The sequence below is a fragment of the Alligator mississippiensis genome, chromosome 2 (assembly GCF_030867095.1).
Source record: "Alligator mississippiensis isolate rAllMis1 chromosome 2, rAllMis1, whole genome shotgun sequence".
In the NCBI taxonomy this organism is placed as follows: Eukaryota; Metazoa; Chordata; order Crocodylia; family Alligatoridae; genus Alligator; species Alligator mississippiensis.
In genome coordinates, this window is record NC_081825.1 from 3,301,929 (window position 1) to 3,327,904 (window position 25,976).

The following is a 25,976-nucleotide window of genomic DNA, read 5'->3' on the forward strand; positions in this document are numbered from 1 at the left end:
GGGGTTGTTTCTTCAGTTTGCCCAAATCCTGAAAAATGTCTCTTTCATCTTCATCCGAAACAAGTTTTTTTACCAACCTTTTATTCTGAAAAAAACAACATTATTTGCCCAGCTCTACTGCAGCGTGGATGCGGCTAATGTGACTTATGAGGTTCCTGATATGCCAAATGCAAGGCTATTAAAATGTACATGGGCATCTCACAACATGCAGATGCGGGCATGGAGACCAGGGTGCAGATAGGAAGAAGAGGGAAGATCATAGAGAAAAAGTAAAAAATCATGCAAATTATGCCCTGTAATGAGTACTCCTTGTAATTAGCAGGGGGTTAGACTAGATGTGGCCCCCCGAGGTCCCTTCCCACCCTCCTTGCCTGTGATCCCATGGCCCCATCACTGCCACATCCGAGTACCTTCCAGCTGGGTGTTAAGCAACATAACTAGCATTGGTTTTCTATGGCTGTCTTTCACTCACACGTCCCCATTTAAACCACGGCTAAGCCTGGCATGATAACTCCCGTAGATCTCAGAGAGGTCGTTAGTCGAGTTAGTCTGAAGCCAGGCAGAAGGCAGGATCGATTTGTGCCCTAGAGACCACGTAAATCAGAGATGGTTTTACATCTTCACACTCAGGGCCCTGGGGTGTAGCCTTGCCTTGTAACGACACACAAAAATCTTGCTCGCATCTAAAAGCCGCCCCGGTGCGTAGGAAAGCCCCAAGCAAATTTGGGGCCAGCTTGTCTCGAGAACGACCTTTCTCCCGGGAGTCGGTAAATGCAGCGCAGGTACTTGACAGCGGTGCCCTGCTTCAGCAGCCACGTGTAGGAGCAGATGCAACCACCAAGAATGCACCTCCGGCCCCTGCTCCCAGCATGCCAACCACGCCAAAGTGCTCTGCTCTCAGCTGGTATAAAACTTTGATGAAGTTTTCCTTGGGCCAACAATAGCGCCCTAAACCTCCACAGAGAGCAGCTGGTGAAGCTGATGGGAAATCAAACTGCATTAGGAGCTGCTGACACTAAAACTTTGTGTAGGGAGGATGCAGGGGGTGAAAATGCTTGTGTGGGAAGAGCTCAGCTCGCCGGCATGGCATGGGTGCACTCATTCACTTCCTTAGACCCGCTCTGGGTCCTGCCAGGGGATGTTGGCCTGATGTAATCGTGGCAAGTTCTGGTCTCACCCTCTGACCATTGCACCAAGCAGCAAAGATAACCTTTGTGTCTTTTAAAATGCACTGCAGTGTGGACGAAAGACCCCGGATGGGCAGCTGCAGAGCCGGAGGCCTCGTCCGTCCACCTAGACAGCCCTTTATGCTTCCCCACCTGATGCCCACTGTCAGAACAGCCTGTCTCCTCACAGCTTTGGTTTTGCTAGGTGAAAAAACCCATGCTATTTTAGCACCTGTGCATTCTGCATCACATGCTGCGACTGCAATTCATGTCGAAATACCCGCACGAGCCAGCTCAGGTACCAACCGCTCCATAACTGCAGTAGCGCATGGTTTGGCACAGGCTAGACGAAGCCTCTTGGTACCAAACCATGCCGTGTCTACCAGGGAAGTTGCACCAGGTTACGTAGCTTCTGCTGCTCGCTCAAGCTGCAGACCCAGCTGTGGACATACTCTTGGTCTTTCCTCCTATTATCCACCTTAAAGGTCATCTCTGCCCCTGCTCCAGTCGAAATTCATCTTTCTTGAATGTGGGTGGCCAAAACTGCACAGAAGAGGGTCTTAGGTCAGAGCCCCACCACCTCCCTTTGGCTACCCCCGCCATGATCCAGTTTTATAGCAGCAAATTAGACCTGACAGGCATCCCATGGACCAAATCCTCCAGTAAAGTCAGAGGGACTCACTCAGCCTCTTATCCCAAATTACACTCCCTATAAACATAGAGCCAGTTGGGAGTGATGCAGGCCCCTGGATGACTAAAGCTGAGGTTTGTGGTCAGGGGTGATTTAGGAGTACCAATAACTGTCCCCTCTCGCTACACTGCCCAGTACCGAGTGCATGCCCCTGTCATGCATGTGCATTTTTGCAGACCTGCATTTTGCATATCGGCTTACATTTCTAGTGCACCCAGGAGAGTGTGCAAACACCAGCAGACTCTCCCTGTGCCCGAAGAAGGGTGTTTGTGCCCGAAAGCTTGCAAACAACAATTTTCCCAATGCAACGATGTAGTTGGTCTAATACAAGATATCACATTTTACTTCAAGAACCTTGCCTGCCTATGTCCTTAGACCAACACGGCTATCACCAACACCCCTGAGATCAAAGATACCACATCTGCCCAACGAACCTTGCCTGCCTATGTCCTTAGACCAACACAGCTATCACCAACACCCCTGAGATCAAACATACCACATCTGCCCAACGCACCTTGTCTGCCTAAGTCCTTAGACCAACACGGCTATGCCCGAATTCATGCCTGAGTATTGCACACCTCAATTCCCAAATAGCTGGGTCTGTCAGCGTGTCTTTCCCGGCTCTGGGCTCTTAAGATGGGCAGCTCATTGTGGGAAACCCCATCGTCAGCAATCCTTTGCCGTGAGATTAACAGTAAATAGGAAAGTCATCGGTGAGTCTGGAAATGATTGCAGATGTGACAAACCGCCCCGGCAGGAAGGAGTGGATCCCGGTGGTTTTGGGTCACAGCGCTTTCCCTTTGCGTCTCTGCCTCCGACACGAGGTGAGCTTACTCATCCGTGTCGAGAGCTGGGAAGAGGAGCGCGCAGGATCCTGGCAGATGTGGACGGCACATCTGGCCCTGGGTGCGGCTCAGCGGGAAGCAGCTGTGATCCGGAGCGTGGAAGCAAAGAAGAAAGCAGCGTGCTGCCAACGTGGGCTGCGGGTCGGACCGCGCGTGGATCTGCCACGCTTGCAACAAGCCGCGTGGCTCTCGAATTGGGCGCCGGGGGGGCAGAAAGGTGGGGGGCAACCAGCTCAACACGGCCCAGACGCCTGGAAATCCCGACGGGTATCGCTGCACCTAGATCACCCCCAACCAGTGTCATCCTGAACCCCCCCAGCGATGGGGTACCTATCCATGGTCTAGGGGGGGAAGGGAACCCCTCACACCTGCCCCCCCTTGCAGGAGAGAGGCCCCCCATGGAGGAGGGGTCTGCCCCCAATAAGGGAGCCCCACATCTGCCCCCACATGTGCAAAGCCTCGAGGGAAAGTGGTCCCCACGTGGCCACCCCCACAATGATGGGGAACCCTGTGTGACTGACCCCCCCCCCCCACTGGAGCTCTTTTATTGTTGGCTAAACGGTGCCATTCCTGCCCGCCCCTTTAATTGCCCCCCGACCCCTGTCATGGGGTGCTGCAGCCGCCGGGGTCACCGGTAGGTTGGAGTTGGGGGAGTTAGGAGGGGGCGTCGTTGCCTTGGTTACCAGATGGGGGGGGAGAGGAGGGAGTGGGCGGGGCAATGGGGCTGGGGTGGGGGCATGGGTGGGGCTATGGGGTGGCAGTTGGGATGGGCGGAGCTATGGGTTGGGGTGGGGGGGCTATGGGAGGGGGCATTAGGGAGTGAGAGGCTATGGGATGGGGCTGGGATTTGGGTTGGGGGTGGTTATGGGGGGGCAGGGCTACGGGGTTGGGGTGGGGGGCTGGGAGTTGGGGCCTGTAGGGCATCGGGGGGTGTTTCTGGGGTTGGGGTGGGGTCTGGGATTTGGGTAGGGGGCAGATGGGGGCTTGATCCTGCCTTGAACAGGGGCCGGGCTAGATGGGACCTCGTGAGCTCCCTGCTTTCCTATGATCCTACAATATCGTCTCCCGTCAGCCACTCTCGAAGATACCCCAAAACATTTCCTGCACTGTTTCCCCATTGTGGAAACCCCCTATTGCCCAGCCCGCCTCCAAAACGGGGGACAGGTGCTGCCCGTCCTGTCCCGATAGAAGAGACACATGACACGGCCCAGTGCAGCTGCTGAGATTTAACCCGGGCCAAACCGAGGATGCTCAAGGCCTTGCCCAGGGCTGACGGGGACTGAGCGGCACGGCTGGCACGTGTTTGTGTTCTCGCGCAGAGGTCCTCAGAAACCAGAGAAAAGCTCGAAGGCCTCCAAGGCAGACGATCGCCAGCTGCCGGCCACCTCCAAGGGCACCGTGCCCTGGCTCCAGCAGTGCCTGCAGAAAGTGGAGATGCGCGCCCAAGCCGATGCCAACGTAAATGCCACCGGCGCTTCCTGGGCTTGCTTTTCCCCTTGACCTTGGCTATGTGTGTGGGTGACCGGTTGTGGGAATGGGGGCGTCTGGGCTCGCCCGGCCCCTTCTCTGATCAGCAAGCAGAGTGCCCATCGTGATCCGCGGTTGTGATGCTGACTTTGGGATTGGGATGCCTGTCTCTTAGCAATCCTGGCTATACAGGGTGGTCTGGGGTCCCCCAACCACTCCATATGGATAGGGTTGGTTTGGCACGTTCCCCATTAACTCCCCTCGGGACAGCGTTTCGCACCATCTGTTCCTCCTTTCCTCCCTCTGTCGGGTTGGGATTTCGCCTCCCGCCCTCACACGAGTGCTGCTGGGATGAGTCCGTTCGTGTTTGCAAAAGACGTTGCAAAAGACGTTGAGGAGGTGACTAAAAAAACCCTGCATTTGTCACCCTCCAAGTCAGGGGATCCCAAGCTGTGGTCTGCAGATGCTTCCTGTGGCTCCCATCCAGCCCGGCCTGTAAGTGCAGACATAGCTCGAAGGCTTCGGATCCGAGCGGAGTCACCTCCTCCTGGCTTCCAGCCCTCGACTTCCTTTGGGGCAATTAAAAACGCCTAAACCTGTTTGCTTTCCCAGGTGAACGACGGCTGCATCGCTGTCCCAGGTGGAGTCAGGAGTGCTCTGCACAGTGGTCAATGGGAGGGAAGGTGACCCCCAAAAGCTCCCCCTTAAGTTTTGATCGTTCCTTTGTAACACGTGAAGACTTGCTCTGAATCAGCCCATCCTCAATCCCACCTTTAAGAGGCAAAACACCTGTGAAAAGTCAGTCTGGTTGCTTAGGGTCAGATCTGGAAAGCTGCTTTGGTGTCTACCAGTGCTCCTGCTAGGACTTAACCCAGGGGGTCCTGGCTATAGGTCTTGCCCCTCTGCTCAGGGTCAGGCCAGCACTGCATTTGGGGTCGGGACGGGATTTTATACCACGGTCAGGTTTGCATGGGCTGCGGGGAGGCGTTTCCTTCCTCCGTAGCAGGGGACACGGGCCTCTACCTGGGATCTCTCGAGTGCATTTTAGCAACCCTCACAGCAGCAAGACGCTGCCAGCCCTCGTCCCCCAGCTTCACCTGGGCAGGGCCAGGGGCTCTCGGTGCCTGAGCCTTGTAGCTGTGCAAAAGGGTTGGTGTGTAGTTTTAGGAACAGCTCAGATGAGGATTTCTCTAGGATGATTTGGATGCACCTGCTCCTGCCTGGTCTCCAGAGGTCCCTTCCAGCCCGATTTCTCTGGGATCTCCAGGAGCACACAGGCACCTACTGCTGCTGGCATCCAGGATCCGACCCTTGGGGCCTAAGCATCAGCACCCACATTTGAAATGTGTGGGTTTTTTTACCCAGTTGGCTTGCTTATTCCACTTATTCACTTATTCTTATTCCACGCAAGGGAGACAGCCCAAAGAAGTCCACTGAGAGCGATGGGCTGGAAAGAAGCACGTGTAAATTGGACAGAATTAAGGGAGATGAATGATTAAGGAGCTGGATGCATGGAGGAAGTATGCATGACTAAAACTGTAGGGAGCCAAGAGATCTCAAGGGGGAAATATAATTGTGTATGTGCTGGGTGGCACCTTAGAGACTGACTCACTCAGAAAGCCACATGCTTTCCTAGGCAACAGCTACAGTCAGCTGCTGTGAAATAAATTGTAGGTGAATAAATACATAGGAAAGAAGTCCCATCAGTAGGAAATGCAGCATGAGCATGATTCACTTTTGCCCAAACTGCAATGAATTAATTTAACACCAGATAAATACTCAGTGATTTCAAAGGGCACTTTGATTCCTCAGTCCTTTCTCTATGAGCTGTGCTTGAAAACCCAGGGCACAACACAGCCCCTCCAGTGGATTTAGTCATCCAAAGGGCAACGGGATCTCTGATTTCAGTGGCTCCCGCTGGTTTGCGACCTTGCTAGGGGCTGCTCTCTTTCGTCGATGCTCCTGGGTGGAAGAATATAAGTGAAAGCATTTTAATCTGCATGGCAGGTGCATTGAATTAACCAGGAGAAATCTCTGATTTGTGTCGTGGGTAGTTGTGTTATAGTTCAGGCACTACAGCTGGAAGAGTGGGTCTCCCTATAGAGAGTCCTAGAGACGTGAGACCTCCAGAGGTCACATCTAGTCCAACCCCTGCCTGAGACAGGATCAGCCCTGTGCAAAACATCCCAGACAAACCCACGATCTAAATGGTGTGTAAAAAACTACCGTCAATCCTGATACAATGCAAGACATCACATCTGAACCTCCCCCAGGGAAAGCAGGAGGACCGCAGCAGCCAACATCCTGTCAAAGGCCTGCAACAGGGGAAGGCACCCCCCACTCCAGAGCAGATCAGTAGTCCATGCAAACCAGTGGAAGGAATCCAGTGAGCTCTGGATTGGGCCCCTGGCCCACCATATCATTGCATTGAGTGGTCTGGGCTCTTCCAACCTGACGTTTTGCAGCTGGTTGTCTGCCTTGCTGGAGAACGCACCCCACCAGCAGCGCGGCTCCGTGCAAGGGGCCAGCTGCGGTCACCTTCCTATGCGGCCTCAGTGCAGAGTCACTTTGCTGCAAGAGCACGCTCTGATTAAGTGCTTCCTCCTCCGCCACCAAACATTCCCCACTGTGAAAATGAGGATCTTTCGGTGCGCGGCTGACATCGTCACATTATCGGCGAGCGCACGGCACTCAGCTGTGCAGCGCGGGCCTCCCTTTTGATCGAGCCTCGACTGATGAATACAAATGCATTCAGCCGCACGACGACCATCGCTGCAATGAGACAAAAAGCAGGTACCACGGCTTCGTTAGCGGTCTCCTAGCACAATGAGGCGTGCTTCCTGCCGGGCACTGGGTGCCCTTCATTCTGATTTTAAGTAAAGCCAAAGTTGCTCAGTGACTTGCAGGAGTTGGCCCTGTTTTAAGAGGTTAATCTTGGTCAGAGGTCCACCCTAGCTGCAGCGGTCCATCACGCTGGCATCATTTAAGGCTCACCAGCTTTTATAGCCAGTAGCGCACGAGGGAGCGATGTGGCTACAACACATCTGGAACAACCTGGTATCCGTTTGCAGCCGAGGCAGCTTTCAGTAGAGACCTGCAGCAAGGCTCAGAGCTGCCCCTATAGTGAGAAGCCCTGCCACACTGCCCATTTTTTTAAGGATTTATTAGTGTCTCGAGTCTATTTCTGCTTTAAGTCTTTGGGTGGGTTCCCACTGAGGTCTGTGATCGGACTACAGAAGCAGGATGCTGGCTGCTGTGGTTCCCCTGCTTTACCTGTGCAGGGTTGGGTGTCAGGTCAAAGTTGTGTCAGGGTGGAGGGTCGTCTTATGTAGAGTTTAGATGATGGTTGTCTGGGATAGTTTGGACAGGGTTGATCCTGCCTCAGGCAGGGGTTGGACTAGATGTGACCTCAGGTCCCTTCCAGCCTTACTCCTCTAGGACTACTAACCATAATACTCAACACTCACCAACCCTCCCTTCTAATTCACTGTCAAGGTAGAGACGTATCCTAGAAAGGACGGAGCAATCTAAGGCCGCGCTTCTCAACCCGTGGGTTGCGACTCAAAAGTGGATCGCAAGAAGATATGAAAGGGTGGCAAGGAAACTTTAAAAGTGGATCAACAAACTTTAAAAATGGATTCTCCTTTAAAGGAGCAAAGCATGGGAAACAGTGGGGTTTCTCTTGCAGGCTGGCAGAGCTCCAGTCTGCAAGGGGCTGCTTGGGCTTGCCCCATACATTGCCAGGCTGGGACCTGGGGGCAGCGGGTCGGGAGTGAGGGGCACTGGGTCGGGACTGGCCATCGATGTTTACAAATGGGTCCTGGTCCAAAAAGAGGTTGAGAAGAACTGATCTAAGGGACCCTTGAAATCAGGGGGAATATCTAACCTTTACTTCCCGTGCTGCAACTTGAATCCTCCCTACACGGGCTTGGTGGCAGAGCTGAGACCTTAATAGAGGGCTACCTAAGCGACAGGGAGCGAAGGCCTGCCGAAATAATCCAAGGGAGAGAGAAATACCTTCTGGAAAGAAAAGAAGAAGGGGAAGAGCAGAAGCTGTTAGCAGCAGAGTATTTAAGCAGCTCGGCGCAGAGCTCCCAGCGAGCGCACACAACAGGCAGGAAGTGAAATCCACGAAGCGTGGGAGCAAAACTGACGAGTCTCGTGACTCAGTTTCCCCAAAGGCAGGGAAGTCAAGGAGGGTTTTTTTTTATTTTTTTAATTCTTTCCCTTTCAGGAAGCGAAGGGATTTAAATATCCACAGGCATGTTAGAGTTTCATGTTGGCCAGCGTCACTTAAGTTAACTGACCACACTTCTTAATGGGAGGCGATTCCTGCCTCTTCCCTGCCTCCTTTTCCAAAGTTGGCAGCATTTTTTAAGTGTTTCAGAAAGAAAAGCAGAAATTTGGCATTTTCCAGCCTTAAAAAAATGCTGTTTCTTCCTAAGTGTATAGCCTAGCTGTTAAGATCGCACCTGTAATGAAGTTGCCTCCTTGGACATGCACTATCTAGCACATCAGCTTGGTGCACGAGGTCATGCCTCCCTCTAGCGTTTGCTCTATGTCATTATAACAACCTCCTACCGCAGTGTTTCCCAACCTTTCTGAGACTCAAGACACACCTGGAAAAAGCTGGCTCTCAGTTTGCACTCAGTTTTTGACTTCAGAAAGAGACTAGAGTGATTCTTCTGTTGCAAAAAACCCGGAAAGACACAACAGGTCAGATTGTTTTTAACACAGGGGCTTCCTATGGGAAATCTTGGGTTTATCTTGTGGCTCACATCTGCACAGCTAACAGTGCCCACAGCACCCTTGAAAGGATCTTGAAGCACTCCAGCGTGTCACAGCACCCTTGACCGAGAAGCGCTGTCCTACATCTTCACCATGGTTAGCGCTCTCCTTTAGCCCCGGGGGCTGGCAGAGACCCGCATTTGGGTGTTGACTCTCCCCGTGTTATGCAGCCAAGTTCATGCTGATTGCACTGCCAGGTATGTAGTAGTATAAGTGTGTGTGTGCACACGTGCATGTGTGTGTGATTGCACTGCCAGGTAAGTAGCTCTGTGTGTGTGTGTGTGTGTGTGTGTGTGTGTGTGTGTGTGTGAGGCAGAGAGAGATTGCACTGTCTGGTATATAGTTGGTGCATGCGTGTGCACATGCATGTGTGTGTGATTGCACTGGCAGGTATGTAGTTGTGTGTGTGTGTGTGTGTGTGTGATTGCACTGGCAGGTATGTAGTTGTGTGTGTGTGTGTGTGATTGGACTTCCAGGTATGTAGTTGTATAAGTGTTTGTGTGTGTGCATACATGTGTGTGTGATTACACTACCAGGTAAGTAGTTGTGTGTCTGCGCGTGTGTATGTGTGATTGCATTGTCAGCTATGTAGTTGTATGCGTGCGATTGCACCGCCAGGTAAGTAGTTGTGTGTGTGTGTGTGTGTGTGTGTGTGTGTGTGATTGCACTGCTAGGTATGTAGCCGTGTGTGTGTAAAGCACTGACACTATGCGACACTAAAAGCATGACCAGGCACTGCGATGGTGGTTCAGGCAGCAGCACTTCTATTCCTCACTTCTGTTTTCCAGTCATTTACGCTTAAATGCTCAAAAAGAGCAAGGCGGCGAGCGCATATTATCACAGCCCCCCCTTAACATAAGTAGCAGGAGCGCAGAAAGGTGGAGAGACTCACTAACGATTGCAGAGGGAGTTGGTGTCAGAGCCGAGGCTCCAGGACTCAGAGCAGCAGCCTGTTGCCCGCCGGCACTAACACATCCCCTCCGGAGCGCGCGGTGAGAGCAGATAGCTCCCCAGGGCCATTCAGACGTGCTGCTCCTCACCTCCTCTCCCCCGCAGGGGTTCTCGGTCATCCACTCCGCGGCACTCAATGGCCGGCTGGACTGCCTGAAAACCATCGTCGAGAAATATGAGGTGGACGTGAACTTGCCCAGCCTGAAAGGATGGAGACCCATTCACCTGGTGATGAACAAGGAGAGCGGTCCCAGAGCCTTGGAGTGCCTGCAGTACCTCATCGGGAAGGGGGCCGACGTCAACGTGTGAGTGAGGGCCTGAAATCAGTCTCCATCCTTGGAGGTGTTGAAGCCCTGGGTAGACAAAGCCGTGGCTGGTGCTGCTTGGAGCAGGGGGGGTGGACTAGATGTGACCTCCTGAGCTCCCTTCCACCCTCATTTTCTGATTCAATGATTGCAATACCCTGGAGGTCTGGGATGATGTAGTTGGGGCTGGTCCTGCTTGGAGCAGGGGTTGGACTAGATGCGACCTCCTGAGCTCCCTTCCACCCTCATTTTCTACCATGCTATGACATTTAATGCCGGCTTATTTCCCTGCTGTGAATATTTTTAGTTGATCTGATGTACTAAAGTCTTGTCGACTTATATTCTGGGACCGGGTGAACAACCATCGGGACAGACATTGCACATAAATCGGTCAAAGTGATGAGTAACAACAGCTCACATAAACCAGTTTGAAAATGGCTGAACCTGGTTTGAGATAGACGGGCTCATTTTGTAATGCCAAATGCAAGGAGCCCCTATGCTGGGAAGCCAGGGAGGGATCCCCCGACAGCTGGCCTGGCATCGGGACACCCATTTGTTTTCCAGCCAGAACCAGACCGGAGCGAGTCCCCTTCACAAGGCGGCCAGCGAAGGACGCCTCCCGTGCATCATCGCGCTGGTGGAAGCCGGGGCTGACATTTTCGCCAAGGATGCAGAGGGACACGTGCCGGTAGACCTGTGCAAGCTGTGGGCACACAGAAGCTGCGCGAGGTGAGCGCTTCCACCCCCGAGGGCCGAGGAAATGGGACGCTTTCCAGCTGCGACCTCGCTTAATAGCTGAGCAGCAGCCGGGTGGGGGATTGAGCTTGCAACTTGATAAGAAGCAGTGCTAAAATCCCCGCCTCGGGCAGGAGACGGAGGCAGCGCTCGCGGCATCTGCGCTGCCTCCAGAACGGGGCCGAGGAGCTCTCTAACGCAGCCCCGGTTGGCAGGGGTGAAAATGGAGGTAGAGGTGCAGACACGGTGGGTTTGTGCTCTATTGCCTGCCCTCTGCGGCTCCCCCGGTCAACCGGGCCAGGCGTGCAGCGCCGTTGGCTCAGCCCGTGCACTTCAGGCCTGACCCGTCACGCTTCCTCCTGCTCCAGTCCATCCCGCTCTTTGCGGCGAGATCCGCCCGACAGCTCAGTCAAGGGACGGATAAAAATCAAGGCCGAGCAAAGCTGCAGGTACACAGGCTGCTCTCCGAGTGCAAGAGGTTGCCCAGCAGAGGTGGACAGGCTGCTTCGTGATTATTACCGTGTTTTCTCGCATATAATATTCAGCCCTCCCCCAAATTCTGCTGCTGGAAATTGGAGGGAGCATCGTAAGTGAGGAAATACGGTAAAAGCAGCTTCTGCCTCTGCTGCAGGGGAAGCTTTGCAGTGCTGCAGGTGGCTGCGGACCCTCTCTCTTTGCCCCCCCAACACAGGCTCTTGCTGCAGAAGCTGCTACTCACCGGTGTTTTCAGGGAAGACTTTGCTTTCTTTAATCCAGTTTTCAGAAACAAAGCCCGTGTCTTCCTCGGGGGGCGCGCTGCGTGCCAGAAAATACAGCGAGTCTTCCAGCCTCCCCTCCCACGGGGTCGTCTTGGATTCGTAGGTTGGGAAGGCCTGGATGGGATGGTAATGGTCAGCTGGTCTGAGCTGAATAAAGCAGGCCAGGGAACGCCCGCCACTCCTATCATGGGTCGCGTTTCTTCCCCGATCGCTTACGGAGCTGCCTGGTGTCAGAGCAAACCAATGGCCAACGCGCTAGGACAGGGGCGCTCAACCTCCATCCTGCGGGCTAGATCCAGCCCGTGGTGTCTTGTCATTCATCCTGCAGGACTCCCCGGGGCACGGGATGGGACAGCAGCGGTACCGTTCCCCTCCACGGGGAGCTACATGCTGGGTCCAGCACCCAAAACTTGCACGCAGGGCCGAGCGGGGACAGTACCAGGCCCTAGGACCCGAATCCCAGCACGCGGGGTTGGGCAGGATGGGGTGGTGCTGGGCCCCATCCAACCTAATGGGCTCTGTGCCAGGCATCTGACCCTCGGGGACAAAAGGTTGAGCATCACGACCCCAAACCGCCTCTGCCCAGCAGTGTGCACTGGCCAGGGCCAGGAGAGGAGTCCGTGGTGCAAGACCAAGGAGCAAAGCCTCCTGGATCTCCCTGAAGCAGGGTCGGGGTGTGTCAGATACTGGATGTGGCCCACAGACCCTATCATCTGGCCCGCGTTGCCTGCAAGTCTCAGACCAACCCAGACACAGCACGGGAGCTGGAGGTGGAGCACACACCACACAAGGCACACGGGACCGATCCAGGGCACAGGTTGCACGTGGCACCTGTACCAAACCAGCCCTACACACCGGCTCCCACACGGGCTGGTCTGTGGGCCTGATCCGGTTCCGCGGACCTCGGGCCAGAGACGTTGATGTCCTGACCCCAAAGGAAAAGCTCTGCTCGCTGCACTTGGGCTAATCCTTTGAGAAGACGAGTGCTACTGCTTTACCCAGGGCAGGTTTGGGGGCTTTTGACATCTTTAGACAACAGGCCTTGTAGTTGTGTGGCAGGGTTGTTGCGTGGCTTTAGGACTAGGTCAGACAAGGACTGGTATGGGATGGCTTGGATGGGGATGGTCCTGCCTGGTGCAGAGGGCTGGACTAGATGTGACCTGCGGAGAGCCCTGCCAGCTGTGTATGTGCATGTGTGTGTGTAGTTGTGTGTATAGTCAGGTATTGTACATGTGTGGTCATGTGCGTGCGTGTAGTCGTGTTTGTAGTGTATGTGTGCATAGTCATGTGCATTGCCGCATGTGAGTAACTGCATGCATTGCTATCCATGTGCAGCTGCGTGTATTCAAGCGCATTGCTGCACAGGCGTGCACATGCAGCCGTGTCTGTAGCCAGGCACTGCTGTGCATGTGCAGCCATGCGTGTAGCTGTGTGTTGCTGCATGCGTGTGTAGCCACGTGTGCAGCCATGTGTGGTGTGGCATGTGTCTGGAGAAAGGCGAAACAGCCGGAAGCCGTGCCCGCTTTACAGGACTGCCCCGCTGCCTCTCCAGGTACCTGACCGACGCCATGTGGAAAAAAACCAAGAGGAATTTGGCTCGGGAAATGCACAAGCTCCAGCAGATCAAGAGCGAGTGGCAGCGCGCCGAGGCGGCCTTGGTCACGAGGGAGAAGGTAAGGGCAGCATGGAGCACAGAGCCCACGTAGCCACGGGCTTCGGAGCACTTGGGATCCTTGCTCAACCACGTCAGGCTTTTGCTGGCCTGGGGGTCAGCCGGCCGTTTCCTAGAGGGCAGCTGGAGGTGGACGAAGCCACGGGGGGCCAGTCCCCGTGGGAACCAGGCTGCCACAGAGAGGTTCCCCAGGCCAGGAGGGAGCCTGCCTGCTGCCCAGGTGCTTGGGGCACCCATCTGGGACTGGGACATCCCAGACTCCTGCCCTTTCTCTCGGCATCATCTCCGCTTGCCGCCCAGCGGCTGCTCGATGTCGAATGCAGGCACATTCTCGGAGCCCCTGCATGCCTTAGCCACGTCCAAGCTCCCTGCTTACTCCCCTGCCTCGGGCTCCTGGGAAAGCTAGCGGGGCGATTTCAGAGACCGCAAGCCACTGGCTAAGCCTGGCACCGGCAGTGGGGGACTCCCCTGGCGCGCAGAGGGGAGAGTGCCCCGTTCCCCATCCTACCTAGATGCCCTCCAGCTCCGTGGGGTGTAGCCAGGGTGGGGAAAGGGAGATCCCTTACCCCAATTCTCCATGCTGCGTTGCAGATGGAAAAGGCCATGCTGAACAGAATGGCTTTCTCCGACTGGCTCCAGAAAAAGCAGCAGCGACCCTCACTTCGCACCCTTCAGGAAGAGCCTTTCCCTGAGGACAGCGCAGACCTGGGCGCTCTCCCCAGCACGTTAGCAGCCAAAACCCCTTCCGAAGAAGAGCTGATGTGGGTGGATTCAGCCCCGCGTTTCCCCGATCTCGTCCAGCTGCCCCTCGAGCAGGCGCCGCCACCGTGGAACGCCAGCACCAACCCCTTGTCCCCGCCGGTGGCGGACATATACCGCGCCACGACCATCAGGCTGGGCGCCGAGCCCGAAGCCAGCCCGGAGCATGATTTCAGCTCCTTCCTGCACCTCTCCAAGGACCCACGTGGCCGGCCGCTGGTCCGTTCAGCTCACGGGGGCCGCCTGGCCTCCCTCCCCGAGCTGCCCTACGACGTGGTCCGGAGGAGCATCTTCCCGGCGTCTCGGCCGGTCCGAATGAAGGGGCCGCAGGACTTCCGACCCGCTCACATCCTGGGCGTCCCCAGGAAGCGCCTCCCGCACGGGCCGTGGCGGTGGACGGACGAGATGGCCATGAGCCTGCGGGAAACGCTGGACCCGGAGTTCATAGCCGCAGTCAGGGCTCATCTCGCCGCCTACGACGAAGGCAACTAACCCCCCCCACCCCCCCAGCAAAACCAGGGTCTCATCCTGTGAGGAGCTGAGGGCTCTCCACTCCCACACAAGTCAATCAGAAACAGGCCAGGTGCAGCACACCTCACAGGATGAGGTCCTGTGATCCTCCTTCACCGTCCTGCTACTTCCAGGCTGCTCTTTCAGACTCTTAAAACAGCTTTGGTGGGAATAACCCAGCGACAGGAGTGGGGGTCACCCACATCTTCAGCACCTTGGGATCCTAAGCGAATCAGCCGCATCAAGGGTTACACCTCCATCATCTGATCTGCTCGGACTTGTCGCTCATGCAAACGCGGTGAGGATTATAGGGCTCGGCAATACCTTTTCAACTAAACCAGCTTGCATTAAACCAGCCGCTGCGCGTCCTTGTTCAATAACGCAGAGCCCCAGGGGTTTGCTCTCGCTGGGCCGGTGCCTCCGCAGAGGGGGGTCCGGGTCTCTTCACGAGACCACTTTGGAGGGGAGAGCCGGCGCCATCAGACCAGCCACCACGTGCTGTAGACAGGCTTCTGTTGCTCCCTGGGTCCGAGAGCCACGTTCTCCCTCTGCTTCTTGACCGTGGCCTGGCCGTGGGGTCACGCCTTGCCCTGCCTTTCCCCTGACCAGCCGCATGCTGCAGAGTTGAGTAGGGCTCAGAGCCACTTAGAAATCCTGCAAGCCAGGTGAGTTTGTGCCACGGCCCGAGACACTTCACCTCCGGTGTCCTGTAATCCCTCTCCTGACGGCCATCTCAGACGGCCTCTGGGCTCCGCTGGCCTCCTGGAAGGCTGTCAGGACAGCGCTGCTCCAACACGGCAAACCCTTCGTGCATCCCCGCACTTTGCTTCTCATTAGTCTCCCATCTCAGTCTTACTCAGCTCAGCCCTCAAGCAGGCTTGCAGAGATCCACGGGTAACGCAGCCATTTGATCAGTGCTGAGCAAGGCAGCAGGGATTTGGGGGAACAAGGGGGCGTCTGGATGGGGATTCATAGATTCATAGATGTTAGGGTCAGAAGGGACCTCAATAGATCATCAAGTCCGACCCCCTGCATAAGCAGGAAAGAGTGCTGGGTCTAGATGACCCCAGCTAGATACTCGTCTAACCTCCTCTTGAAGACCCCCAGGGTAGGGGAGAGCACCACCTCCCTTGGGAGCCCGTTCCAGACCTTGGCCACTCGAACTGTGAAGAAGTTCTTCCTAATGTCCAGTCTAAATCTGCTCTCTGCTAGCTTGTGGCCGTTATTTCTTGTAACCCCCGGGGGCGCCTTGGTGAATAAATCCTCACCTATTCCCTTCTGTGCCCCCGTGATGAACTTATAGGCAGCCACAAGGTCGCCTCTCAACCTTCTCTTGCGGAGGCTGAAAAGGTCCAGTTTCTCTAGTCTCTCCTCGTAGGGCTTGGTCTGCAGGCCCTTGACCATACGAGTTGCTCTTCGCTGTACCCTCTCCAGGTTATCCGCATCCCTCTTGAAGTGTGGCGCCCAGAATTGCACGCAGTACTCCAACTGCGGTCTGACCAGCGCCCGATAGAGGGGAAGTATCACCTCCCTGGACCTATTCGTCATGCATCTGCTGATGCACGATAAAGTGCCATTGGCTTTTCTGATGGCTTCGTCACACTGCCGGCTCATGTTCAACTTGGAGTCCACTAGGACTCCAAGATCCCTTTCCACCTCCGTGCCACCCAGCAGGTCATTCCCTAGGCTGTAGGTGTGCTGGACATTTCTCCTCCCTAGGTGCAGCACTTTGCATTTCTCCTTGTTGAACTGCATCCTGTTGTTTTCTGCCCACTTGTCCAGCGTATCCAGGTCTGCCTGCAGCTGTTCCCTGCCCTCCGGCGTGTCCACTTCTCCCCATAGCTTTGTGTCATCTGCAAACTTGGACAGAGTACACTTCACTCCCTTGTCCAAGTCACTGATGAAGACATTAAAGAGTATCGGTCCAAGGACCGAACCCTGCGGGACTCCACTGCCCACACCCTTCCAGGTCGAGACCGACCCATCTACCACGACTCTTTGGGTGCGACCCTCTAGCCAATTCGCCACCCACCGGACTGTGCAGTCATCCACATCACAGCCTCTTAACTTGTTCACCAGTATGGGGTGGGATACCGTATCGAAGGCCTTCCTGAAGTCCAGGTATACGACATCCACCCCTCCTCCTGTGTCCAGGCGTTTCGTAACCTGGTCATAGAAAGAGACTAGGTTGGTCAGGCACGATCTGCCGGCCGCGAACCTGTGCTGGTTTCCCCTCAGCATAATTTGTCCTGCCGGGCTCTCACAAATGTGAGCCTTGATAATTTTTTCAAATACTTTACCAAGGATGGAGGTGAGACTGACCGGCCTATAGTTGCCCGGGTCCTCCTTCCTCCCCTTTTTGAAAATGGGGACCACGTTAGCCCTTTTCCAGTCCTCCGGGACTTGGCCCGTGCGCCACGAGCATTCGAATATTCCCGCCAGTGGCTCTGCAATGACGTCAGCCAGTGCCTTCAGCACCCTCGGATGGAGCTCGTCCGGGCCTGCCGACTTAAAGGCATCCAGTTCTTCCAAGTGACTCTGCACCACCTCAGGGTCTACGCATGGCAGTCTGGCGCCTTGCTGCTGCCTCTCTACAACCCCAGTGAGAGATTTGTCGTGCCCCTCGCTTAGGAATGGGATGGGGGAGTCCACGCACCATCCTGTCCTCCCAAAGGGAAAAAAAACACTCCAGGTTACACCAGCCCTTGCCCCGCCGGGCTCACCAGGGAGCTGGGGTAAGGACCCTCAAAAGCTATAAACCAAGAGGTTGGCTCGCTGGGCGAAGGCACCAGCCCTTCCTTCGTTTCTGTGTGCAACTGGCTGGAAACGAGCCGAGAGACGCCCCCTGCCCAGTCACAGCTTGTAAAGAGAAACTCAGTTCTGTACGAAATCCTTACAGCATGAACCAGTCCTAGAAACACTGGTCGGTCAGGCCCTTGCCCTCGGACATCCTGTCCGAGCCCTGCTCAAGGCAGGACAGGCCTGTCTGAACCATCCTAGGTAGGCACGTGACTAACCTGCACTTCAATGCATCCAGTGCTGGAGATCCCGCGGCCTTTTCAGGTATCTGAACCACCCCACTTCACAAGGCCTCCACAAAATCCAACCTCAGCTCGGTCAGCAAATCCCCAAGGCTGGTTCCCACATACATGTCAGGGACAGGGTCCAGGACAAGGGAGGCAGCAAGATCCCAGGTTGTTCACCAGAGCCAGCAGCAGTCAGAGCTCTTGGCAGCTGGCCCCTGGGCACGAGAGCTCTTGGCACCCGGCCCCGTGTGCAGCCTTGATCACACCCATTTGTCTGGCTGCCAGGACCAGTCTGTGCTGTGTCCATATAGGTCTAACCAAGCTGCTTGGGTGCCCTGTGCAGCTCCACGGCAAGCACTGCCTCCCTGCAGAGGACGGGGTACAACAAAGCCCGGCTAAGACCACCCTCCCCAGCCCCTGGGCCCAGGCAGCTCCACACCTGTACGGTCTTGGAGGGCCACCTGCAGCGGGAAGCCAGCCCTCTGGCTGGGAGCAGCTCCAGGGGCAAGCAAAGGCAGGACTTCTTCCGGCCGCTCGGAAACCCATCAGTTCGGAGGGACCTGCTGTGCTGAGGTGGGGTCCCTTCACCACAGCCCCGCTCAGAGCTAACCCCTTGCCCCTTTCGCCCTCACTCCTTCCCTTCAGCATTGCCTCTTCTCTCCAGCAATTATGCCCTTGTCCAGCATACTGTAGAGCCCCCCATGCCCCTGCCCGGCTCCTAGCAATGTCTTCCTGCAGAGCAACACCCAACACGAGCAAGTCGCTTTGTGATGAGCTGAACAGACTGAGCTCAAGTTTCACTCACACCCTCCCTCGCCTGTTAACCCCCTTCAGACAGGTCCTGAATCCGGCCCTTTCCTGCTAAACCTTCAGAACCGGCTTTGGGAAGCGCTGGGTGAGCTCTTTCCAGTTCTCCAAGCACCTCACTGTTCGGTTCAGTCCTCATAAGAGAGCGCTCCAATCGGGGACCAGAAAATCCTCGCCTTCAGCCAGGAAATTAGGAGCTGGTGGGCCGAGAGGAAGGGGGGAGACAGCCACGCTCAGCATCGGTGCTCGAAAGGCAAACTCAGTCTAGAACCTTTATTCAAACAGAGACTCGGTACTTGCATGGGAATCGCACTTCCCTTCAATTAAGGATGAATGATATTGTCATAGGACCCCCAGGGAAAGCCACGGCCAGGGTTCTTGATACACAGGTTATGCCTAACGCTTCTTCATGGCCTTCACCCAGCACTGACCCGTGTGAGGAAACAGATACGCTCCTCGCAGTCTTGAGAAACCCTCGCGAAGGGAAAGGGTGGTACAGACATAAAGTGCCAGCAGCAGCAGCACACCCACACTGGCACCCCTCTAGCCCTGACCCAACGGTTAACGGAGACCAGCAATAACAAGGTTAGGCTCTTAATTCTTTACAACGCAGAAAGTGAGGCCAATGAGGTCCCCCGTAACCTCTGCTTTCGCTCTGGGAGGCGAGGTCTATTCTACTCTGCATCCAGGAAGACTGTGGGTGACCGGAGAACCAGGCGGCACTGGAGCTGCCTGGCCAGTGACCCCCGATAGTGAGGAAGTGAGTGTTGCCTGGTTTCTAACCCCAGGCTGTTTTCTCAACCCCAATTTCCCTCCAAAGAGCCGGCGTTGGGAAGACAGGCTCTGGGGGACGCTCTGTTGCAACCGAGTCCTGCAAGCAGCAAAACCAGGGGAGAAAAGCTGATATTTCTAATATTCAAACCAGCTGAATCTCACGCACTGTGGCAGGCTATCTTTATGCACTGTCAAGAAGCAGCAGGAGAGCTGCCAATGCAGGTCCCTGCAGGGCTACAAGTGCCCCAGACTCCCCCACACTCAGACACCACGGTCTCAGCCTGTGCCCGAATCGCAGAGCTGCCGGTTGCAGCCAGTGCTGCCCGCCCCCCGCGCCCTTCCAGGCAGAGAGGTTCAGGGACTCAAGAGCTTGGCGATTTATTTTTCGGATCGTGGCTTTCTGCAAACCCAGCACACCGCCGAGCGCCTGGCTGCGGCCATCCCAAGGGGAGTCTGCCCCGGACACGCAAAGGCGTTCGGCTTGGAACAAAGAACAGACGCTGCTGCCTCACTTCGCAGTCTCTGAGCCAAAGCCGTGGCCCTGGGAAGCTGCCGCGCTCCTGATCAGAACAGGGCCAGAAGCCCACGGGAGCGAGATAAAAAAGTAGCCTTCTGTGCTCCACAAAGAGGCATCGAGCCCCCTCCATGGGCGCCCATTCCCCGTGGCAGCTGCCTCCAGCCACTGCAGTTTATACATAACTAACAAAATCTCTGGGGGAGGGTGGGGGATTCAGGTGAAGCCCAGGGACAGCACTGACGTTTGTACCCCACACCCACTGGGTCCTCCCTCACCACGGCCAACGCTGCCCGCGGGTGGGCTCAGTAGATCTTCTGTCGGCTGGGTAGGATGGCCTCCTTGACAAAGGAGAAGATGATGAGGATGCCGGAGCGTTTGCCCCTCTTCCCCTTCGTGAAGTAGTTCGAGACCACGTCATCTGCACAGGCAGGGAGAAAGCCAGTAAGACTGAATGCCAAAACACCATCCCATCCCCCTGGAGAATCACGAACGCTTGGGTTGGCAGGACCCCTTGGGCATCCCATCTGATCCAACCCCCCTGCTCAGGGCAGGATCAGCGATGTCTAAGTTTCTAAACCCTTCCCAGGATGGAGACTCCCCAGCCCCGGTTCCAGGGCTAAACCACCCTTGTCGTGGGGGTGGTCTTTCTACAACTCCAACCTGAATCTCCCTTGCTACAGCTGGAGACCACTGCTCTTGTCCTGTCCCTCTACAAAGAACAACCAGCTCTGGGAAAAGAGAAGTCACCCTGAAAGCCTCAGAGCTTCTCACAGTCCACGGGATGTAATGACGGCAAACAATAACGGCTGTAAGCTTTGTATCATGAGATGAGCAACAGGGTCCTCCTCTTTCACAAGGAAGGGTAGCAGCACCCAGTCCAGCAGGTGAACTGGGGGGAAAGGGCACCCCAGAGGCAATGGTCTGCAGGCAGAGAGTGAGCTGGAGCTGGAAGAGGCCTCACTGGTCTAATTCATGCCATGCCTAAAACAGGCCCCGCTGACTCTACCAGAGGTTTCCAGGGGTTAGCGACGGGACAGCTACCCCTTCCTTCATCAATCCCTGCAGCGGACAAGGGAGCACTTCATGCTGGGATACGTGGTTCCCACAATTCCCTGGGGAGGATGCATTGTAGGGGGAAGAGAGTTGCTGGCTGCAGGACTTCAGCGCGCTCACCTCCAGGCTGCATGGTGGAGGGAAGCACGTTCTCTCCGGCCGACAAGGACACAAAAAACGCGAAGGGGATTATCCACAGGCAGAAGGTGAAGTAGGCGAGGACCTGCGTGCAGAGGAGACAGGTTGTGAAACCCCAAGCCACAACCTATCACACCAGGATCCCGATGGGTCCAGCCCCAGGCTACCTGCTCCCCTCCTGATGCTCTTTCACAGCACCTTGAGTTGTCACATCCACAGACAACAGAAGTGGCATGTCACAGTGACTTTACACAGGGGTGTGTGCGCATGGGAAAACAGACTACGTGCCGTGGGTTCAGCCAGCAACCGGCCCAACAGCCTGCCGAGCTAAGGGAGCCCAGTGGGTGGGACATGGGGACAGACGAAGCTGAGGGACAGACTGGAAGGGAATGGCTTCCACGTGGGGATCGGGACCACGTGTCACAGCTCAGCGGCAGGCAACGAGCAGACCTTTCCCTGACACAAACGGGAAGCCTCTGGGCTTCACAACAGAACCTGTGTCTGATACCTGCTAGACCTGCCCAGCTCACGCCGCGAGCTGGACCAGACCCTGGCTCGTGCATCATCAATAGGGCTTTTCACAAACGGTCCTGCTTCCGCCCTCGCAACTGTGTCGCCCTACAAAGACATGGGAGAGTCCCATAGGAGTGTGGAGGACACCTCAAGGGCAAGGATCACAGAGGGAAGCCACCTAATTAAAAACTGTGTCACGTTCCTCTTCAAGGATGGCTCCTCCTGGAAGCTCAAGGGGCCCAGAGAGAGACAGTAACATCCTCTGTATCCTGTGCACAGCTCCCTGGATCCCCCAATCCAGTGCTGAAAGGCAGCTACCCCCAGGGAAGAACAAAGCAGCCGTTCAACAATGCAGAGCAAAGCTGGGCAACAGTTTAGGACAGGAAGTGAAGGAGAGCAGACCCTAGCCTGGGGCGACAGTGAGACATTTCAGCTGCGACGACTCATAAAGCAGCGCCAGTGGCAGACATGGTTTTAATAATGACTTAAGTGTTTAGAGGAAGAATGAGCAAGATAAAGCCACCGTTCCCCACCTCACTATAATGGTCTCAGGCCTTTTATGTTAAATCCAGGCTTTGCCTGCTGGCAGGTGAACAGGGAGGTTTATGACACCTGAGATTTCAAGGGCAGAATCCCTGATGGCTCCCAAAGAGGAATGGCTTTTATTCAGGCTGTTTAAAACTCACTGATGATTTACTAATGCACTCCAAGCGCTTTGGTAAAAAGCTCTGCACGAGGCATTCAATGCCCCTGCTTTTAATAAGAGTAATAAAGCCCCAGAACCATCTAGATTCCTCCAGGTAAAACCAAGAGAGAGAAAGCAGGGTGTCTCCAGTACTCCCAAAGCAGGGGGCGGGAAATAAAACAAAAAAAACAACCGGTGTGAGCCCAGAGGCAACACACATTCAGGTTGTTGTTACACTGGATAGAGCAGCCTCACAAGGGAAAGACCGCCCTGCTCCCCCAAGCAAGACACCTCAGACCTCCCCCTCCCCGTCCGCCAGCACTGGGCGGGAAGCCGCTCGGCGCGGACTCTCCTCCCGCTTGGCCTCTCACCTCTGAGAAGGGGTAATACTCCTCAGCAAAGTACTGGAAGGCTAAGTAGTGATTCAATACGACCAGCACTGCCAAAGGAAAGGAGAGAGTGAGCTGCAGGTGTAAAGCACGTCGTACCCACCAACCCACTTCATCTGCCAAGACTTCACACTCGTCCCAAGGCGCTGGGATGCAGCAGCATAACAGCCGGCACAGATGCAATCGCCCCTTTTCCCCCGCGAGTCACAAAGGCGCCCGGGATGGTTCAGTGTTTTACTGCCGCTCCTCTGTTGCAGCATCGATCTATCGCTGAGGGACGGGGCGCAGTATTAGCAACCAGAGCCGAGAGCCGGACCTAGCTGTGTGACCTGTAACCTCTAATCATTTCTGTGCTGGACGAGCTTTCTGGGAGGACCAGCCTCGTGTCCGCATGCAGTACGGCAGTTCGAGACAGAAAGTGAAGACTCTCGTGCCCTACCCCACCTGCCGTGCGAGGACAGCATAACCCGAGCTGGAGCCCCGCCAGGGCAGCAGGGCTACGTTTCACATTCCCCAGTCCTAGCAAAGGAGCTAATCGATCATAATACCTCACCCACTTCCCTCTCCGCCGTGCAAAGTACCTTATAAATAGCCACCCCCGCCCTTCTGGGGATAAAGGCACGTCTGCGTGTCCATCCCAGAGAGGAGAAGATGCGCCCAAGGTCACAGAGGAAGCGGGCTGCCGTAGAAAGCTCCTGCCTTTGGGAGCTCGGCACATCTTCCCCTTCACAGCCGTCGGCTGTGTGCTTTGCGGGCAGGGCAGGGCAGGGCATGGCATGGCATGGCAGGAAGCGTGCACGTGCCATCCTGGCAGGCAGAGCTCAGCTGTTACAAGCGTGGCGCCCTGCACCAGCAGCACCGGTCAGCGCAGCCCCGCGCGGCCGAGACCACGGTCCAGTGGGCAGAGCAGGCCCCAAACCGCATCGCCACGAGGCTTTGGGTCCGCTCCTCGGGGAAGACGAGTTGCGAGGGTGAGGCATGGCTCCTGGCACGGCCCCAAGGGCCTTTACACACGCGTTTACGATCCCGCATGAAAAACGGCAGCAGGGACGAACCCTCCCGAGTCACCGCCACCGCAGGCGGCCAAGCTCGGTAATCCCTTGCGTAAAGGGTAACAGATGCCATGCAAAGTCCAAAACGCAGCCTTTCCCTATCCCCGCGAGCGGTTACGCTGATACTCTGGCATCGGGTGCGAGCCGGCGCAGGGGCAGCGCTGGCACCGCGGACACGGCAGCTGTCAGGACGCCTCTCACGTCCCGCGGACGCCCGCTCCCCGTCCCCGCCGCGCCACGCAGCAACACGCAGAGGCCGCAGACCGACAGACCCCGGTCCCAGCGCCGCTCACCGCAGGACAGGATGAAGTTGGGCGACGTCAGCATGATGAAGGGGAACGTCTGGAGCAGGCCGAAGTAGACGAGGTTGGTGAAAAGCCCCACGCCCACCATGAAGCCCGGGAAGTGCTCGAAGAGGTACAAGCCGACCAGCACCGCCGTGGAGAACTGCAGCGCAGACACGCGCCATGAGTCAGGCCCCCCCGAGACGGGACGACACCGAGACGCAGCTCCGCCCGTCCGTCCGTCCGTCCGCCCCCCAACGCCCAGGGGGCTCCGAGTCCCCCCCTGATCACCCGCGGAAACCCCCCCCTGCGCCCCCCCCCGCTCGGCGGCCCGAGCGTCCCGTGCTAACAAGGGAGGGAGCGTACCCAGATCATGTACTTGATGATCCGGCTCGTGACCACGGTGTACTCCTCGATGAGCTCCGCCAGGTAGTACAGGCCCGCGGCTGCAACGGGGAACAAACCCAACAGGTTATCCGCGCCGGGTCCCTGCGCCTCGCTCACCCGCAGCCGGGCGGCGCGGGGTGCAGCGGTGCGGGCTGCCCGCGGGAACACGTGCCCCCCCGCCCCCGTGCTCACACCCGGCCGGGCGCGGGTCCCAGCCCCGGGGCGGAGGGGGGGCTCTCACCCACGGCCAGGGTGACGAAGGCCACTTGCACCAGCAGCGACAGCCAGCTCAGCGCGTACGTCAGCCACATGGCGCCCCCGCCCGCCTGCCCCGCCCGGCCCGGCCGCCGCCGCTGCCGCCGCCACCTCCTCCTCCCCGCCCCGCCCCGCCCCGCCCCTGCCCGCTTCTGCTTCCGGTTCCCGGGCCGCTGCTTCCCACCCGGCCGCGCAGCGACCCCCGGCGGCGCGGCGGCATCCGCGCACCCCGGGCACCCCCCCCCCACACTGCCGCGCACAGCCCCCACTCACCTCCGCATTGCCCCCCACTGACCCTCACTGACCCCCCGGGCACCCCCAGACTGCCCCGCACAGCCCCCCACTCACCTCCGCACTGCCCCCCGTACACACCCTCACTGACCCCCCGGGCACCCCCAGACTGCCCCGCACAGCCCCCCACTCACCTCCGCACTGCCCCCCGTACACACCCTCACTGACCCCCCGGGCACCCCCACACTGCCCCGCACAGCCCCCCACTCACCTCCGCATTGCCCCCCGCACACACCCTCACTGACCCCCCGGGGACCCCCAGACTGCCCCGCACAGCCCCCCACTCACCTCTGCATTGCCCCCCACTGACCCTCACTGACCCCCCGGGGACCCCCAGACTGCTCCGCACACACCCCCACTCACCTCCGCATTGCCCCCCGCACACACCCTCACTGACCCCCCGGGGACCCCCAGACTGCCCCGCACAGCCCCCCACTCACCTCCGCATTGCCCCCCCACTGACCCTCACTGACCCCCCGGGGACCCCCAGACTGCCCCACACAGCCCCCCACTCACCTCCGCATTGCCCCCCGCACACACCCTCACTGACCCCCCGGGGACCCCCAGACTGCCCCGCACAGCCCCCCACTCACCCCCGCACAGACCTTCACTGACCCCCCGGGGACCCCCCCCAGACTGCCCCGCACAGCCCCCCACTCACCTCCGCACTGCCCCCCGCACACACCCTCACTGACCCCCCGGGCACCCCCAGACTGCCCCGCACAGCCCCCCACTCACCTCCGCATTGCCCCCCACTGACCCTCACTGACCCCCCGGGCACCCCCAGACTGCCCCGCACAGCCCCCCACTCACCTCCGCATTGCCCCCCACTGACCCTCACTGACCCCCCGGGGACCCCCAGACTGCCCCGCACAGCCCCCCACTCACCTCCGCATTGCCCCCCGCACACACCCTCACTGACCCCCCGGGCACCCCCAGACTGCCCCGCACAGCCCCCCACTCACCTCCGCATTGCCCCCCACTGACCCTCACTGACCCCCCGGGCACCCCCAGACTGCCCCGCACAGCCCCCCACTCACCTCCGCATTGCCCCCCGCACAGACCCTCACTGACCCCCCGGGGACCCCCAGACTGCCCCGCACAGCCCCCCACTCACCTCCGCATTGCCCCCCACTGACCCTCACTGACCCCCCGGGC

At 57.3% G+C, this 25,976-nt stretch overlaps 2 protein-coding genes across 2 annotated transcripts; one reads left to right on the forward strand and one right to left on the reverse strand.

The window, feature by feature from the left end:
• Positions 1-219: 219 nt before the first annotated feature.
• ANKRD53 (ankyrin repeat domain 53) lies at positions 220-14,989 on the forward strand. Its single transcript, XM_059723447.1, has 8 exons — positions 220-269; positions 4,022-4,160; positions 4,782-4,809; positions 9,128-9,154; positions 9,955-10,213; positions 10,778-10,942; positions 13,259-13,379; positions 13,970-14,989. The coding sequence occupies exons 1-8, from the start codon at positions 220-222 to the stop codon at positions 14,627-14,629; spliced, it is 1,449 nt and encodes a 482-aa protein (XP_059579430.1). The 3' UTR covers positions 14,630-14,989.
• Positions 14,990-18,739: 3,750 nt separating this feature from the next.
• TEX261 (testis expressed 261) lies at positions 18,740-24,622 on the reverse strand. The gene is made up of 6 exons (XM_006257866.4): positions 24,514-24,622; positions 24,252-24,331; positions 23,895-24,048; positions 22,532-22,599; positions 20,945-21,047; positions 18,740-20,189 (listed from the first exon to the last, which is right to left on the reverse strand). Exons 1-6 carry the CDS (start codon positions 24,581-24,583, stop codon positions 20,074-20,076), a joined length of 591 nt encoding a protein of 196 aa, XP_006257928.1. The 5' UTR covers positions 24,584-24,622; the 3' UTR covers positions 18,740-20,073.
• Between the last annotated feature and the right edge of the window lie 1,354 nt (positions 24,623-25,976).